Source organism: Miniopterus schreibersii (assembly GCF_964146895.1).
Source record: "Miniopterus schreibersii genome assembly, chromosome: 9".
NCBI lineage: Eukaryota > Metazoa > Chordata > Mammalia > Chiroptera > Miniopteridae > Miniopterus > Miniopterus schreibersii.
Genome location: NC_138118.1, coordinates 41,265,089 through 41,284,591, shown reverse-complemented (window position 1 = coordinate 41,284,591; position 19,503 = coordinate 41,265,089). Strand labels below are relative to the sequence as shown.

Here is a 19,503-nt window from a genome sequence, read left to right as displayed (position 1 = left end):
AGAAAGGATGCTTCTTAGAATAGTGGCTTTTGACCTCTTTTGAGTCAGAAACTTCTTTAAGAATCTGCCTCTGGGAGTTCAGGAATGCCAGGAGAGGAACACCTGGTTTGGAGGATGTTGGACGGTTAGGGTACGCTGGAAGAAAAGCTGCAAAAAGAATCACCAAATACACTTTTATCTAAAGTTAAGAAAGAAGAAATAAAAGAACTATTTCACTTGACACATCCCAGAGAGCAAGACAATCTTACCTTCTAAGTGTTCATTACATATCATGTTCTGAAAAATCATGCTGCAACCTACGTAGCCTCTTAAGAACCAAATTATGGAGATTAGACAACACTATATACTTGCTACTGAGTAAAGGCAACATCTGTAGTTATTAAAAGATGTTATTTGGCCATCTGAGACTGACAATTATCTCAGCCTTGCTGCAAGTGCCTAAACTCAACATGATATATTTACAGATATATTAACTTGGGTAGTTAAAACTGGTAAAATCAGTCTATTATCCCAGAGAAAACATCCTGGGATAGTAAATCAGAAGGTTTACTCAGACTCTAAAATTAAATTTCAATTTATGTTATATAATTAGAAGTTAAAGACCTCTACCAAAAGGCCTCTACTAAATCTAAAATGTGATGAATGGCACTACTTAGGATAAAAAAGAGAAGTATATTAAGAAATTAAACAATGCACTTGACCTCTGAGATATAATTCACCATCACATGTATATTGTGAGCCCCTTTGTGCTAAGGGTGGGAAACAGCAGAAAGAAAAAACTGATTATTGAATTTGTAGAGTCCTGTGGACCTAACTGATTTTGCACCTAAAGCAATAGATAACGATAAGAACATGATCAATAAACAGAGACAGTAAATATGAACATGTGTGTAAAACATCAGTGGCAAAGAACCCAGGCAAAACATTATTCTTCTTTAAAAGTTTTTGGAATCATGGAACTGAGGGATTTAGTCTGATGTAATTATGGAAGATGCTCAAGGCAGAACCGTACAGAAATACTTCTACCAGCAGAGCATTTAGCTTATTCTTAAAGACACCCAGAGAAGATATTGCAATTTTCTGATGTTATGCTGTTTGGCCACTTTTGACAGAGAATTGTAACTCTCCTTGCTTTAATTCCACATTCATCCACCTTCTTACTGAACAAATACTCACTGAGCACTTATGATGTGCTGAACAATGTTTCCTGGGACGTGCTAATGTCATCTCTCAGCTGGGCTTTCTCAGGAGTCTGCTCTAGTCTCTCTTACTACTGTCTTTCTTTGTAGATCCACCAGTGTAGGTACCTACATTTTAGCTTCTAAACTACATATCTGATCCTGACATATGTGTTTAAAATGTGGAGTTGACTGAACTCTGCCAATAGGTAAATGCAAATTCCTTAGCAAGGCAAGCATGGCCCTTAAGGGTAATTCTGGACTCACCTCTCTTTTCAGTCACATCTCAGGTTTTCTTTCCCATGTTTTTGCGAAACTGGACTTTTGGGCATAACTCAAATGTCCTGTAGGTTTTCAAACCCCATGCCTTTGCTTATTACCCTCTCAAGAATTTATACACCAACTCCTCCTCCCCCCGACTCACCTGCCAAAATTCTATTTGTCTCAAGGCCCAGTTTATTATTACTTTCTTTGTGAAGTTTTTCCTGATCCTGTTTGGCAAAACAAATGATTCACTCTTCTATGTTCATATAATATTTTGTTCAAATAACTAGTTTAGAATCTATGTTTACCCTTTTTCCTATGTTGGTCTTAACTGACTGTGTTTTACAATCTAGATACACATTGTCTTATAAAGGACTGTTGCACTTTACGTGCCAGGTAGACCTTAGATGTTAAACTTGATTGAACTTATTGTTCAGATCAAATAATATTGTAAACTTTAAACTTGATTTTAATTTTTTGGTTTAGTTTTTCCTGTTTCTTGACCTAATCAGTAGTGGTGGCACCAACTCTGATATATAGTTAGTCTGACCACAGAGAGGATGTCACCAGCTCCTCAGTGCCCTCCTTTTAATTAACAGTTAGCTACTAATTAGGTCAAGAAACAGGTTCCATTTCTGACTTGCCACTTAGTTTCTCCCTATTGCTGTGCCCTAACTAGTCACTTCACAAAAGTGTTCTGAAGACTGGTCCCAAGGGTGAGAAAGTAAAAGCTATGGATAAAGCAGTGCCCACCCATCAGCAATACTGAGACCTTAACTCAAATCCATTATCTGCATGTTTCGGTTCATTTTCACAGATACCTTCACAGGTCTATTTTCTAGCGTACCAGACACAAAACTATTTAAAGGGACACAGAAATTGAACAAAGCAGCCAAACAACTACAATTCTTACAGAGATATTGAAAACAAAACAAGGACATGGATCAAAATAAGTGACTCCTGAAGATCTTAAGAGTATTTCCACAATCAAAGTCAGGAGAGTGGTAAGGAAAAGGGAAAGTAGGCATAATACGGCTAAAGGAATTATCCTGGCTGCTTCTTCGTGGTTTAAACAATCCTTTCTGTAATTATATATTTGTAAGCTTGAGTTTCATTAACATCTCTTAAAATATGTCAGAACGTTAAAAAATATAAACTTAAATGCATCTTTTCCCCCCTCTTTGATCAGAAGTTAAATAAAATCACTGAGGCTGGTGTTTCTATAGCTAAGGGTATCACAGGTTTTCTATCAATAATTTATCTCTTCTTTATTCTCTTCCATGTTGTTTTAAATTAAAATATAAAATACATATAAAAGTATTAAAATTTGCAAGGAATGTGGAGCACTTTTATTCTTCCCTTTTCTTGGAGAGTAACTAAACTCCACCTAGACAAGAAAAATAGAGAAGATAAAATTTTTTTCTTAGATTGAAAATAGAAATATTTTTCATAGAGGAAAACCCAGGATAACAAATTCTTTTTGAGCAGCTTAAAGTCTTATCAGTAAAATATCATAATTTTATGCAAGCAATGTTTAATTACTGGTGAACTATTAAAAGAAACAATTTAGAAAATAAGCATAGATTTAGCTTTCTTTGAAACTTTAAATTCTATTTCTCTTCTTATCTGAGAGCCATCTGATTTTAGCACTGGTGGTTTCAAGAACCTTCTGATACTCCATTTTTACTTGTCTCTATAATCATAAGTAATTCACAATTCAATTTAGTAACATTAAATGGTAAAACCTAAACTATTTTAATAAATATTTATTTTAGTTAGTTTTAATTCATTAAAATAAGCAGGTGATGTTTTTTCTAGTGGATTGCATGTCCTATTCTAACATGACAAGTCAACGGAAAACGCAGACTCTCTTCACAGGCAGCCCCGCTGCAACACAGTTACTCTGCTGGTGAGTCCCAGCAGAGCAGCAGTGACGCCCACTGCACAGGGAAAGGGGCCAGGCTTTCTCTAGCCTGCTTCACTGAAAGGTTATGAGGGGACCCAGCAGTAAATTACTGTAAAACAACCATGGATTTTAATTGATATCTAATTATCCCAGGAAAGAATACATATAAAAGAATACATATAAAAGAATACATATAAAATACATATCTTTTTACAATATTGTAAAAATTTTGAATTTTTACAACTTTGTTCAAGCTTAAAAATACATATATAACATATTAAGATTACCAAAAATGGCTACAGCTCTTACTCAGTCATTCCCAAATCTATCTAATCTATATTTGATAATTTACCAAGACTCTGAATATAAGCAGATTTCTAAGAAAACAGAAGAGATATATCAGGCCTAAGCTCACAAGATTTGAATAATTTAGGACAAAGCACTTATTTCTCTCAGTCTTTTTCTTCATTCCTATTTGTACTCATTTAGTCTGTCAAAGCCCAAGAAAACCCCTGTCCAGGGGTACCCCACATGAAACCAGTGTCCAAGGCTAACAGAACAACCAATAGCCAAGGGTTAAAGACAGGATCTTTGGGACTGCTTCAAGTGGAAGACACACTACAACTTATTCGAGCACCATTCTCCCAACAAATCTTTCTCATCCAGAGATCTATGATAAACAAAGGAGAACAAAAGTAACCCATTGTGATGATTCGCTATTACCCAGGAGGAGGAGACTCGAGCAGTTTGGTGACGACAGGATGGAGTAACACAACTGAGTAGAGCATGCAGGCAGACTGAAAGACTTGCTCTTGGGGGATCCTGGTGGGGGGAACCTTTAGTCTCAGGCCAGTTAGAGGGTATCACTAAGCCAAAATTTCAAATGGACAGTGTAGTGTAATGCCAGCAAAATGAACACTGTATCTATGAGGAGTGTAGCTAAATCAGATTAGAATGGAAAGCTCAATTGATCTGATTTCTCATAGGCTATTTTCATCACAGGACTAATATTTCTGACATGCGTGACATGGCCATATAGAGGATCTGTGACAAATCCACAGTTTTGGTCCTGTCTGATCCAGCCACAATCATATCATTAAAAGCTAAGATTAGGACTTGCACCAGGGATAAGTCTTCAGAAAAGTCTTAGAAAAATTTAATGTGGAGCTTTCTATTTGTAAAAAAGACTAAATATTAATTTCAAAGCCAAGATTTTCCAAGATCTTCTCTTTCTTTTGCTGTTTCAAAGCTTATTTTATTTTCTCTTTTAACCCATGCTGCACTTCCCCATGTTTAACATTGCAAATTTCACACATGTATAAAGTCATGCAGATGAATTATTTTACCTTTGCCTGCACCTACATCAGGTGGAAGAATACCAGCTTTAATGAAGGGAAACAGAAATAGGACACTATATAATTAAATGTAACACATCCAAGAGCATGTAAAGCTATATAAAAACATTTATTAAAATGCTAAAGCATGCAAGAAGAATGAAGTGTACCATATCAGGTACAGGGCACAAAGACATGTTGGTGTCCCAAACTTACCCAGTAATCAAATCCACATTATACTTAAGGTACATTATTCATGCTTGCCTATTATGTAAGAAGGCTTAGGATATCTCAAACCAATTTTGAGGTAGAAATGTAAATTTCTTAGCTATGGAAGATAATAAAATAAATAATCCTCAAACAAATCTACAATTTAGAGACACGTAAAAGGAGAAGATCTTTCACAATATTTTTGATCATTTTTATTGAATCTAAAGCCTTTCAAGATAATTTTTAAAACTGTGAAAGAGCCCAGCGACATGGCTCAGTGGTTGAGCACTGACCTATGATCCAGGAGATCGAGGTTCGATTCCCTATTAGGGCACATGCCTGGGTTGTGGGTTCGATCCCTAGTGGGGGCATGCAGGAGGCAGCTGATCAATGACTCTCACCACTGATATTTCTATCTCTCTCTTTCCTTCTCCCTTCCTCTCTCTGAAATCAATAAATATATATTTAAAAAAAAAACTATGAAAAAAGTGTTAATTTCTTTTCTAGATACTTCAATGGCGCTATTTTGCTTTCTCTATACCAGATGGCGTACCAAGGTACAAAGTCCCATGCTCAAACACAAAATAAATGTACTATTTAATAACTATTTCAATTTCATTGCTAGAAAACCTAAATCAATTTGTGGATTAGCAAATTATTTTCTGGGAACCAAGACTAGAACTAGAGTTACTTATATTTATTTGTAAATATCTATGTATGCCTGTGTGTGCATATATATTTGCATTACATGTATGTGTATGTATATGTTTGTGTATGTATATATGTAAAGTTGTAGAAAGGAAAAACCAGTACCTTGAACTTCAAATTCAAGTGTGGCAAAATATTGTAATTTCCCACTCTCACCTCAATATTTTAATACAAGTCAAAAAATTTTATATGGACTTGGAAAACAAATATCAAGTCATTATTCTAATGTGAATTAAATAATTGATTTTATATATGTCTGAATGAGAAATTACAAATAAGTGTTTGTATTAATTGGGTAAGATGAATACTCCACGGTCAGAAGAAAAGAGAAAGCATAAATTGAAGTTAAAGATTTTTGTTTTACAATATTTATGGTTTTGTGGATTTTATACATACCCATCTTACCTTCATCCACAGTTGTCACTGCTTCCTCTGTTATTTGACTTCCTGATCCTGCTGATGTTTGTGCAGAGAAATAAAACTTATACCGAGTGCTGAAATTTAAATTTTTTAAAGTCCAACGTGTCTTGTTGGCAGGAATTTTCAAGTCTACCAGTGGGCCTAATTCATGGGTGCTGTTAACTGTTAAGAAGAAATAACAAAAAAGAGCATTTCCCATTAATTGCTACAGAAACACTATCATAAATAAATGTGTCCACCAAAAATGTCAAGCTTGGATTACACTGATTTTTGTAACTCTATTCACTCTTTGTCTGACATAACTGATGACCTTCTACAGCTCCTATAATATGGCATAAAAAGGGGAAATATATTCTCCACTGGCTTCTAAGCTAAGGGAATTTTATAGTTGAATCACAATAGTATTTCTCATCTCAGTGTTTTTGCAGGTGGAGTATATATTGTAAAATAATCCCAAACCTCATCTTCAGAGGACTTGTACCAAAGGAATCCTCTTCTTACTATTTTCTAGTTATAGATAATGTCTACCTAATCAAAGATAGAACATACCTAAACTCCATGCTCAAAGGTCTATAGTCATCTACAGAACACAGAATATTTAATTTTCTATACCATATGTGTATTTTTTCTTTAAAAGGTATGATTTGAAGTTCCTTCTGGAATAACACTTGAAGGAATATGTATATATTCTACAACTATAAAGAAATAACCCATTGGTATTCTAAGATAACAGTTAATTTCCTTTTTCCTTTTTAAACCACATTTTCCCTTTTCTCTTCTCCCAATAACTTACTTGGCTGATATTTTAAGGTGTACTCAGTCAAAATGCCATTCGGGTGGCTTGGTGGATCCCATTCCAAAGTGAGAGAGTCTAGTGTTGGATTAACAATCTTCAAAGAAGATGGGGCACTGGGAACTTATAATGAGAACACAGTCAACAAAAAGGGTTTTCAATATTTCTAAATGTATTAAAATGACATATTTCACCATGTTCACACAATTCATCAAGGTTTTTGTTTTTTTGTAATACATTCTTCTTCCTGATTCAGCTGAAAAAACATTGATAGAAACCTGTGACAGGTACCTTTTTCTCTATTCTCTTCCTCTTTTTTCTCACTATTTCCATTTAAATTCATTAAAACTATTCTCTCAAAATAGATAGACTTTGTCTTTATATGAACCCAAACCAATATTTTTAAAAGAGACAATAAATTTAATAAAATTTTAAAAAGAGACTGTATTTATTTATTTCATGAATGGTGTCTTAATTAAAAGCAAACTAGCGACCTTGGCTGGGCAGCTCAGGTGGTTAGAATGTTGTCCTGATACACCAAGGTTGCAGGTTTGATCCCTGACCAGGGCTCATACAAGAACCCTCCAATGAAGGCATCTCTCTCTCTCTCTCTCTCTCTCTCTCTCTCTCCCCTTCCTCTCTCAAGTCAATCTATAAAAAAATAAAAAAATAATAAAAAAGGATTATTATGCTAAGCAAAATAAGCCAGTCAGAGAGAGACAAATATCACATGATCTCACTTATACGTGGAATCTAATGAACAAAGTAAACTGATGAACAAAATAGGTTCAGAGTATGGAAGCATGGAACAGACTGATAGATCGGAGGGAAGGAGGTAGGTGGGGGGTGGGAAGAGATTAACCGAAGAACATGTATGCATATGTGCATGGCCCATGGACACAGACAAGAGTGTGGGGAAGGCCTGGGGTGGGACGGGGGCTGGAGAGGGTAGAAAAAGTGGGAAAATGGGGGACATCTGTAACACTGTCAGCAATAAAAAAAGAAACTTACTTTAGTATTTGTGTAATAAAAGTCTACTGGAACTACAGAAATAAAATTAAAATAAAAGCATATTAGTGACTAAGTGAAACTATTCTAATCTGATCTTTGAGTAGAAGCAGCTGTGTTCTGGGCTATTAAGGGCTATTTTCCCTAACAAACCAGGTGTCTCTGAACAACCTGCCTGCTGGGCTGTTGGCATGAGCCAGCCTGCCCAGGTGCAGAGTAGTTCTCATACTGAGGACAGACGCCCAGAATCTTGTGGCAACAGACAAAAGACCTAGTTCTGGCAAACCCTGGCTCTGGGGCAGGCCTGCAGGGTGTCAGGCTCTCTGTGGCAGGGGTTGACAAATTACCAAAGGAGACAAGCCTGGGCTTTTATCCACTCCTTCAAGAGGATGATGGATGGTGGCAGCTCTACCTCATGATCATTACCTCCTCTGCCCAACCTACCACATTTCCTAGACCCATTAATGGCACCACTCTTCTGCTAGCCAGAAACCAGGGAGTCATCCTGAATTACTCCCTCTGCCTCATTTCCACCATCTCCTGGGACACGAAATCCTGTCAATTCTACCTAATTCATCTCAACCACACCTATTCCCTCCTCTGCTCTCTGCCACCACCCCATTTAAGGGCCTCCATGGCCTTTGCCTGGGCCTAGAACATACCTGGCATTCAGTTCTAAGCTTCCCCTAAACCAATAAGTGGTTCCTAACTTTGGAAGATCACAGACCCCTTTGAGAATTTAATGACAGCCATAAATACTCTAGAAAAATATCCAACTTTTCCCACTATACTGGTGTTCATGGAGCTCCTTAAACCCATTCACTGATCCTCTATGAGGCTACAGCCCCAGGTTAAGAGCCTCTGGCTTGATATCCAGTATGTAAGACCATCTGTGATACAGCTCCTTCCTCACTGACCTTCCCCTCTTTTTTCACCATTCCCAGCTACACAACTTGCAGTTCCCTGAAGGAGCCATGTTTCATACCTTTGTGTCTTTGAACATACTACTTCCTCTCTGCTTTATCCTTCCATCCCCTGGTCATCTCTTCTATGACACCTTCCCCTGAACCACCTAAAGGACCACTGTGGAGTCTCACTAGGGAAAGCCTTGAGTGGAAGAAGCCCTTAACCTCTCAGGAGAATGACACAGAGGACCAGCAATCACAATGAATGGGAGCCGGGACACAGGATGACTTCAGAGACTGTTGGGAAGCTGCTGATGTCATGAGCCCTTCAACCAGGAGCCAGAACAGAATTTGCCTGTGAACTGCTTTTATCTAAAAGAACTAATGAATCCATAGACGTTATCTGGCTCATTTTCAATACTGGCTTGAGGCAAAATTCAAAATAGGTAAGGCCAATTTTCAGTGCCTTTTCAAATCCCTCTTTCTTACTTATGGACCCTCTCTCCCTTATCTACTAGGCTCCCATGTCCCTGTCCAAATTCCTCCTGTCCCCACTCCCACACAATGTATATGTGGGCCTCTCTTCCTCTTCCCCTTGCAGTGGGATGACTTACAATGGCTTTTCCCTTCTCTTCCCAACCTGTTTTGTCAAGATTTCCAACCTCTAACTCAGCTCATCTTTAGCATAAACTCTGCAGGTGCACTGAGAAAGAAGTAAACTATGACCTCTAAGAAAATTATTTTCTTTTCCAGTTGTTTTTCTTAAGGTAGCACATTTAATTCCCATGCTCCAGATGAGGTAACTGAGGTTTATAGAAGTTATATGACTTGCTTCCAGTCAGGAAGTTAATGACCCAAATAAACATCAAATTAGCAAGGTTTCTGACAGTGTGACTAAGTGTGGAGAAAAAAATATAAGTCAAGAGAGGGAATTTTAGGGCAGCATTTTGTGATCTGAAGCCTTCATACCTTCAATCCACATAAGAGCTGACATTTTGCCAGCTTGTGCGTGCTGTGTTCATCTATGGGAAAATCACAATTGGCTTCCAGAATATACTTTATTTGGGTGCCCTTCTGTCATACAAAGCCTCTCAGCATGTGCCACATGTTGCTAGAATCTCAGAGACACGTCCACCTCATACCTCCTTCTGGAGTATAAAAGATTCTGTCTGGGCTGGCTGGGCCTTCCCCTTTCCCATTGACCACGCGGACATTCAGTGTGTAGTGGCTGAAGGGATCCAGCCCGGGCAACATGCCGTGGGTCTTGCTGCCCTGGAAAGTGAGAATCTTTTTCTCAATGTGGCGTCTGTTTCTTTTTGATGAATTCTGGGCCTTCCAGTAGTAAATCTGAAATAGCAAGAACAAAACGTCAGGGATGTATAAGGAGGCAACAATTAAATTTTGTGGGGTTTTCCCCCAGAAAATTCCCTTGGTGCATTTTAGATTATTAGCAAAACTAAAAAATATTGATTCTGAAGCAAGAGAGTAAGAAGCCCACAGATAATGAGGAAAGTCAAATTAAGAGCACGTGATGAAGTTGGGCTATACTATTTTGTTGCACGAATATAAGTGAAATAAATGAAATAGTATGACATCCATACAGTTCTTTCTAAAAGACAATAGAAGGATTTAAGTGTCATATAAAATGTTCTAAAAGTAAAAATTACTGATCAATATTTATATACTTTTCCAGAGTTAATAGAACTTCATGTACAATATATCACTTTTAGTTTAGTCCTAAAAAACACAGCAAAGCTTTTATTATTATTATTATTCCCATAGTACAGATGAGCCTCTGGGTTAACAAGTGGCTTGTCCAAAGCCACAGGGCAATCATGGGAGACAGTGAACCCTCCACTCCAAGTCTGGGGCTTTCACACTTATTTTTTGTATTATATTGTAGTTGATTAACAAAGTGTTGATTAACTTTGGCTAAAAATCCAGAATTGTTGTGTATTAAGTCCTCTTAAATTCTTCTTAGCAGTTTAAAGGCATTTTTAAGAAAAGTCAACATATACAGAATCTGGCAATGTTAGAGAAAAAAGAAAAAAATTGAACACGATGCAGTGAAAAAAGTGACCTCTAGGGGTCAGGGTTGACAAATCAAAGGAGTGACATTTTTTTTTGTAGATATAAAAACAGTTCTTTGACTATGGCTTAAAAAAAATCTCACCACGGACACAGACAATAGTATGGAAGAGGCCTGGGGCCAGGAGTGGGTGCGGGGTGGAAGGGGTCAATGGAGAAAAGGAAGACATCTGTAATATTTCGAATAATAAAAAAAAAAAGGAAAAAAAAGAAAAATACAGCTAGGAAAAAAAATCTCTATAAACCAGTCTTTCTGTGATTCCCAAGAAGGAAGATGACTGCTGTTCATAAGAATGACCCAGTTGGTACTTTATGATCTTAAAGTATAATCTGAATTATTTTTTAAAATGTCTACATTATTTTCAGGATAATTTGTGTATTCAACACATGTGGTCAGTATCTTTTTTAAGTTAGGTGCATTTTTAAACATTAGTTTTCCCCATTTTGTGCATGTTAATTGCTTAGTAGGTGAAACCTTAGATTATCTGTGGGAAAAATGGAGAAACATTTTTTTCTCACTTTGGATACAGTGAGATTTTGATTTAGTTTTAGCTGGGGTTGTTTAGATGTGACCTGCTTGAGGTGATAAACCAGAGGAACTCTCAAGAACTCCTCCAACCAAGAAAAGTATATCTGGCATTCACTGACGGGCTGTTCCTAAGGAAAAAACAGGAAAGGTCTCTCTTCACTTACCCGATAGCCTTGCAGGTGTCCTCGGATACTTTTCAGAGGCACTGGGTCCCAGTGCACCTCAGCTAAGGTACTGTTCACCACGTTCACATGCACGTTCCCAGGAGCCACCATGGGGACTAGGGAAAGATAGGGAAGGAGGATAGAAGTATCAATGTTATTTTGAGTTTCATGCAAAAAAAGTCACTACCTAATAATTTTGGCTTTATTGAAGCATGCATCAGACCTATTCTATGAATTCTCAAGGACTGAGAGTAGATTTTTATATCTATTCACTTGACTTTGTAAGAATAATGTATCTTTTTTAAAAGTAATAATTTTTAACAGTCTGGACCTATTTTCTACATAGTAGGCTGTTTAAATTCAGAAATGTTGAACAAAGTAATTGTTGCCTCTCTTCCTCCCATTCTAAGCACCTCTGGAAATAGACTTGGCTTGCACTTTGGTAACTCCATTTTGCTGGGAAAAAGTATAAATAAAACAGTATCAGACACTTACGGTCTTCTCCAGAATGTCCCATAACTACAGCTGGCTCTGGAGCAAACCCCACATCATTCAGAGCCTGAACTTTGATCAGGTATGGAACAAAGGTTGGCGTGCCCGAGACAATATATTTGGATACATTTGCCACAACCACAGACGTCCATTCATCATCACCATCTTTCTGGCGCCAGCTCACTTTGTACTGAAGGCCTGGCCCATTAGATTCGAAACCATTCAAGGGCTACAAGAAAAGCCAAATAATCAGAGCTTATAAAACAGATCGACTGCACAACCTTTTACAGGAAGAGCAAAACCAATTCCCAGACTTAAAAGTAAGCACTGAAACACTAAAATATAAGCTATTAACATATTCTCCAAGGACCTTTTATCTTTTTTTCATTTTTGATGAAATTCAAACCTTGTTTGGGGTCAACATTTCAAAGATTGTTAATCTGTATCTTGAAGTAATATATACCACATAAGCCTCTCAAACTCTGGCTCCATAGTCAAGGGCGGGCGACTTAACACATTCAGTTATATAGATTCCTTGATATATTCCTATTGGTGTGATAGTCCCTTATTGTCTGTTTCACTTGGAGACTGAAACTTGTGAACTGCTTCTTTCTTTATTAAAAGACAGTTGGTTTGTCACTCTATCCTGTTTCTACATTTATGTATGTATATAACTATGTACAAATATATGTTTGCATAGAAGTTTGGATGAACAGATCTAACTAAAATAAGTTTTAAAATTACATGTTAGTTTTCCTAGTCCAACAAATAGAGATAAGCCAAAAAAAAAAAAGACAGACAAAAGAAAGAAAAGAAAGAGGAAGAAGAAAGAAAGAAGAAAGAAGAAAGAAGAAGAAAGAAAGAAAGAAAGAAAGAAAGAAAGAAAGAAAGAAAGAAAGAAAGAAAGAAAGAAGGAAAGAAAGGGAAGAAAGGGAAGAAAGGGAAGAAAGGGAAGAAAGGGAAGAAAGGGAAGAAAGGGAAGAAAGGGAAGAAAGGGAAGAAAGGGAAGAAAGGGAAGAAAGGGAAGAAAGGGAAGAAAGGGAAGAAAGGGAAGAAAGGGAAGAAAGGGAAGAAAGGGAAGAAAGGGAAGAAAGGGAAGAAAGGGAAGAAAGGGAAGAAAGGGAAGAAAGGGAAGAAAGGGAAGAAAGGGAGAAAGGGAGAAAGGGAGAAAGGGAGAAAGGAAGAAAGGAAGAAAGGAAGAAAGAAAGAAAGAAAGAAAGAAAGAAAGAAAGAAAGAAAGAAAGAAAGAAAGAAAGAGAGAGAGCCCAGCCGGGCATGGCTCAGTGGTTGAGCGCCGACCTAGGATCCAGGTGATCGGGGTTCGATTCCCGGTCAGGGCACATGCCCAGGTTGTGGGCTGCAGCCGATCAATGACTCTCATCATTGATGTTTCTATCTCTCTCTCTCCCTCTCCTTTCCTCTCTCTGAAATCAATAAAGATATATTTAAAAAAAAAAGAAAGAAGAGAAAGAAAGAAAAGAAAAAAGTTGACTACTGGAAATAAATTGGTACATGTTTTCTAGATGGTTCTACATAATTATGATAGCACCAGCTAGCATTTATTGAGCACATGCATGTGCAAGGTACTGTTCTAGGCATTAGATTAACTCCTTTAATCTTATGAGGTTGGTTCTATTATTATTCCAATTATACAAATACATAATGGAGATGTTAAACAATTGGCTCAAAGCCACACAGTAAGTGGCGAAACTAAGATTTGCACTCATCGATTTTTGCTCCAAGGATCAAGATTTTAACTACTACACAATACTGTCTTTTAAATAAAGATATATAATGCATATTTCCCCCCAAATGGGTAAAATGGGATTCTAATACAGATATTATTTTAAAACTAGTTTTTTTTCCACTTTAAAGTATACTGAGAAAAGCTGACAGCTTTATACATAGCTCACCTGCCATGTAATCACCAAATTATCAGGCTCTGATCCTAGTCCTTCCACAGCCATGGGATTTTTATCCGGTTCTAGAAGTTAATCAGCCACATACATGTAAGCTTTGGTTTTTTTCAAACAGTGGTAAACTTTTCTATTTTATTTCATATCACAAAATTCCTGCTTTACCTGCAGCTTTAGTCAAATACTGTTCAGATGCCTCGCTAGGCAAGCTCCTCCCAAGGCTGTTCTCTGCCATCACTCGGAAGGAATAGTTCACATAAGGTGACAGCTTCAGCTGGGCTGTGGTCTGTGTCCCAGGAACTTCAGTTTGGTGGTGCCATAGCCCTGCCTCATGCATTGCATCTTCATATTCAATGATGAATTCTGGCCATGACATACACACACAACAAATGCAAGACAGTGAATTCAGTCACTCATGCGTAGGTTGCTAGAATACCTAATAACAATTTAACATGAGTAGACAAACATGAATTATTTCACATTCAAGAAATATTTCATTAGAATATTTTGATTTCAGAGTTCTATCATCATCCTCAATACTTAAGCATATCCCAATAATATTTCTCTAGCATGCTGAGTTTAATTACTTAAAACTCTTTAGAAGGGATTCACACATATCCTTAAGGTTAAATATATCAAAAGATGGTCAATTTTTTTCATAATAGAAGTTAAATTAAATTCAGTGAGGGACCATTTTCCACTAAACAGACTGGCAACAATCAAAAGTTGAATACACTTTGTTGACTATGACTCAGGGAAACAAGTATTCTCATACTTATGGGAAGTGTAAACTGGCACAACTTCTATAGAGGACAATTTAGAACATCTGACCTTACTTAACTCAGATACACTCTGAGAAATTGTACTTGTAGCAATTTATTTCAAATAAATGCGCTCACGCATATGCTCAAATACACATGAAAAAGAACATACATTGCAGCATGGTTTGCAGTTGGAACAACCTAATTGCAAACAACCTCGACGTTCATCACTAGGACACTTATTAAATCAATTATGGTGCATCCTCACAATGGAATACTCTGCTGCTATGAAAAATGAATGGAGCTGCTCCATATGTATTGAAATGGAATGATTTCTAAAATATATCATTAAATCAAACCAAATAGGATATAAAACACTGTGTACTGGGCACTACACTTGTGTAAAAGTAAAAAGATTTACTATTACACAGACACATTCATATATGCTTGAATGTACATGTATTACCTCTCAGAGGATATATACATGCCATTGGTGCCGCTGGAGGACCAGGGAATCAGGAGTGGGAGGAAGACTCACTTTTCAGTATATACCGTCTTACATCTACCAAAATTTTGTGATAGGGTTAGGGTCAGGTTTAGATATTCACTAATTGCCTACTATGTGCCGTGTACAATGAATTATAGATACAAAGATGAACTAGAAACATGTGTTGTGGCGCTCTGAAGCTCAGCACTTAGAGTTCTCCTTTCAATCTACATTAATTTGGAGGTGATCTCCAGCCTTATAAACTGATCACTTTCATATTTATATCTGTAGCCCTTACCTCTCCCCTGAACTGTAGACTTTCATAGTTAATTGCCCACTCAACAACTCCACTTGTTTGTCTATGACAGCATCTCAAATTGGATATGACCAAAACTGATCTCCACCTTACTCTCTAATTTCATAGTGACAACTCAGGTCAAACCTTGAAGTCCTTCTTACCTCCCTTCCTTCCTTCATACTCTTAATAGTTCTGCTGGCTATACTTTAAAATACATGCAAAGATGATCATTTTTTCAGCACCTCCATCTCTTTCAGACAATTTCAAGCCTCCATAATCGCTTGCCTGAATATTGCATAATCTACTAAATCACGAGTTCTTAAACTTTCTCAGTTCATGGTGTATTTAGAGTTTCAGTAATTTTTTCCATGGCTTCCTTAGGACAAAAGAAATAACTAACATTTCCACATAATAGGTCTATATAACTTAATAAATATTCATGTCTTAAAAACTTAAAACCTATTGGGTACCTTGTAAACACACTGGATACCACCTTACTCATTTCCTGTTCTGCACTGATTTTCATGTGGTCCTTGCTTTTTATCACAGCAAAGGCTTTGCAGAGATATGACATCATTATAATATGATGTAGCAATATCACGTTAAACCATAAACTGCCTCAAGTTAATATTTCATGTGGTGCCTGATAGAAGTCACTGTATTTCAGATATCAAAATTTTTAAATCAAAAACTTAAAAAATATCCTGAAGCACCCCTGTGAGCCTGTGGGTTTGTTGAAGTTCCACAGGGTACTTCAATGAAGTTTGAGAACCAAGAGACTATTTTCAATAGAAAAACCACAGTGACCCATGAATCACTCCTCTACTTAAATCCTTCCAATGACTTCCCAAACCCTTATACTGGCCCACAAGACCTTGCAAGTTTACACCTCATCCCCACTCGCCAACCCTACCTCTTTGACTTTCTCTCCTACTTTATCACCCTTTTATTCATTTCTCTCCCAGCCACTCTGGCCTCCTAGCAGACACACCCCTGTTCTAGAGCCTTTGCTCTTTTTTTTGTTCTGTTGGGAAGGATTTCTCCCCCAAAACTACATAGTGTGTTCACTTTCTCCCTTCTCATGTCTTTATTGACATATTCAAATGTTACCTTCTTAATGCGGCCTTTCCTGATCACCTTATTCATAATTATACCTCTGACCCCTATATTCCTTAACCTCCTTTTCACACTTTGTTTTTTCTGCATGACCTAAACATACACCACAAACACACAATACATACACACACACACAACCATGTGTATAGATAGATATATATGTTTGAATTCTTTAAGAAGCAGATACTGAAACAGAATTAAAGCTGCAAGAGACTTTTGGAGGAAATGACCATGGAAGATAAAAGGGAGAGAAAGCAGGAGGAGGCAGGGAAGATCTTCAGACCATGATGCAGGTCTGATGTCTATGAAAGGAGAGGGGGAAGAGGGGAGCAGTGTGTAGGAAAAGCCTCAGACTGCAGTTTAGTCTTAGCCAGGTCAACAAGAAGCCCAGAGTAAAGTTCTGTGCTGGGCGCAGCTGACTCTAGGACTCTCGCTGTGCTCAGTCACTGGAATAGCTCAGGAAGAGAGTGGCCTTATGTGAACACTGCTGCAGACCTTTGGGGAAGGTGCAGCAGATGGAGCCTGCTGTTAACAATCCTTGCAGCAGGTTCTCTCTTGAAGGAAGCTATGAGATATGTATGTATGTGTGTGTGTATGTGTGTACATATATGCATGTATACAAATATATAACATTATTTATAATAACATAATATATATCATTAATTTTATCTTATTTGTGTCCTCTACTAAAATAAAGCTCCATATGGGCAGATTTTTTTATTGTTTTATTTTGGAACATGCTTAGTACATAATAGGCACTCAATAAATATCTGAATGAATGGTGAATGTGAATGAAGGGGTGAATGAAGGAGTAGAAATGCTGTGAAATCTAATACTATCATTGTACATAGGTAAAAAGAGCATCCAAATATCCTGAGCAGCTAAATCTGCCTAATGCATTGAGTTAACTGGAAGATTCAGTATGAATGATTGAGTGTTCTGATCAAGGACACTGAAAACTCAATTGAGAAAGGAACACCACTAAATTACACAAGATAGAGAGGAGGCTTTAATTTCATTGGCAACATTATGCTTTACCAGCAGGTGCAATAAATCAACACACACATCATTTCAGAATAATCTTAGGTAGTCATCAGAAAGAAATTTAGTCTTCCTGCTGTATGTATGTACCTGAAGGTAATAATATATTATAGGCTTGTGTCTTGCTTGTGTCTGCACGCAAGTATCTTTACAGGTTTAAAATTTCTAAGTTTATCAATAGCTTAATGATAACTGATGTGAACACACAGTTCTGTTACCAACTGTAGGTTTGAAAAGTCACTATACTCTCTAAGTCTCAATTTCCTAATATATACACTAGGTATTATAGCACCTGGCCCTCTTTATTCCCAAATTAATGGGCAAAGTGAATAACTTACAATGCATCTTCTTACTGTGGGAGAAAATTAAGGTAATTCTTATGGATCCTAAATAAAACGATAGTGTATTTGCTTAATTAACATCTTCAGCAATTAATTAGTTTCCTGTACCAGAAGCTGAACCAGAAATAACTTTAGCTCTGAAGAGAAGAAAGCCATAAATAAATGTTTTTTTTTTCTATTAGTAATGAAACAGAGAATGCCATAAATAATCTCTGTAAGGAATTTCAATTGCATATGATAAAGTGCTTCAAAAATGGTCATTATTTTTATCAGTGATAAAGTGAATGGAACCACATACTTGTAATAGGGCTATTGTTGTCATCGCCTGGGGTCCATGACAGCTGAATACTTTTGTCGAGTTGATCTGTCAATTCTAAATCAAAGGGAGGATTTGGGACATCTGTGGATCAAACACACATATCATAATTAACCATCCATCCTTATGAGGTTCTACTTTACTTGCAATACTATTCACAGATGGGACATATTAAAGGCACAGCATACTGAATGATCAATGAGCATGCAACTGAAATGAAATGTAAACAGCTGAGGTTGCTGGGAACACACAGCACACCAAAGACAACCCATCAATGAGTTCTGCTTGTGTCTTTTTGAAATGAAACTAAATTACATGTAACCAAAACCAGTGAAGTGGGTGTGGAAGGTTCTCCAGCATTCTCAGTGCATGTCTTTTCATAAACATGGACGAGCAAAGACAGAAAAAAAATTATATAGAAAATTAATTTCTAATAAATGAGAAACACAATAGTAAATGCTGAAAAACAAATACAAGCAAGTACATGTACAGTTTAAAGAAGACTAATAAAAGACTCACATGTTCTTCCTGAAACATGCTAAGCTAAATTATGGATTGGGGGCTCCTGAAGAATATTTATATTTTTAAGGGAATTCTAAAATTGATGCTACATAGGTAGCTCTCAGCATGCATACCAAATGCAGATACGCAGTACAACAATCAGTTAGGCATAGGAGGTGTGTTTACTCTCAGAGGACACAAGGGTACAGACACCTTTTAGGATGAAAGTGTCCCAGAAGCATGTCTGCCTCTTCTAATGGTTTCTGAGATCCAGAGAGTTAATGTTCCTCCCTGGGACTTTTCCTGGCCTTGCTCCAAGGGTAACTTTGGCTCTTGGAGGAGCAGAGGCCACATAAAAATATGGCCACCTTTTTCCTATCAGTAAAGAAGCAATAAATATCTATAAAGGACAGGTGTTCTATAGCTTAAATACAGCCGAGTTTATGCCACAAAATTAATTTATGTATTTATATGCTAAATAAAGATGAGGGTTCCTTAATCAGAAAGATTTCTGGAAATAATTTCTGATTTACTTTCCAGATTCAGGAAAATCACACAACCTTAAGTGCCCTCCTCTTGGTCTTTCTTTAATGGTTTATCTTTTGTTAACAAACAGTGAGTTGGTTTTCTCTGATACAAAAGTCAAATGTTCTAAACATCCATGGTTTTCCTACATAAATTTCTGGAAAATGGATCCCAAAGCATTTATTTTTCCCAAACAACTATT

The 19,503-nt window shown here is 37.0% G+C and overlaps 1 protein-coding gene across 5 annotated transcripts in view; it reads right to left on the bottom strand.

Annotated features, from left to right (window-relative positions):
- The window catches only part of NRCAM (neuronal cell adhesion molecule), a 323,274-nt gene that overhangs the window by 24,321 nt on the left and 279,450 nt on the right, over positions 1 to 19,503 (bottom strand). For 2 of the 5 annotated variants that reach the window (XM_081146728.1, XM_081146729.1), the window contains 9 exons: positions 18,258 to 18,359; positions 14,081 to 14,278; positions 13,913 to 13,983; positions 12,003 to 12,228; positions 11,508 to 11,623; positions 9,869 to 10,073; positions 6,814 to 6,936; positions 6,006 to 6,182; positions 4,695 to 4,730 (listed from right to left, as the gene is read on the bottom strand). In XM_081146728.1, the coding sequence (XP_081002854.1) occupies positions 4,695 to 4,730; positions 6,006 to 6,182; positions 6,814 to 6,936; positions 9,869 to 10,073; positions 11,508 to 11,623; positions 12,003 to 12,228; positions 13,913 to 13,983; positions 14,081 to 14,278; positions 18,258 to 18,359 (1,254 nt within the window). Of the gene's footprint in view, positions 1 to 4,694; positions 4,731 to 5,996; positions 6,183 to 6,813; positions 6,937 to 9,868; positions 10,074 to 11,507; positions 11,624 to 12,002; positions 12,229 to 13,912; positions 13,984 to 14,080; positions 14,279 to 18,257; positions 18,360 to 19,503 lie in introns of all 5 variants that reach the window. The other 3 variants (XM_081146725.1, XM_081146726.1, XM_081146727.1) reach the window with 2 other exon arrangements.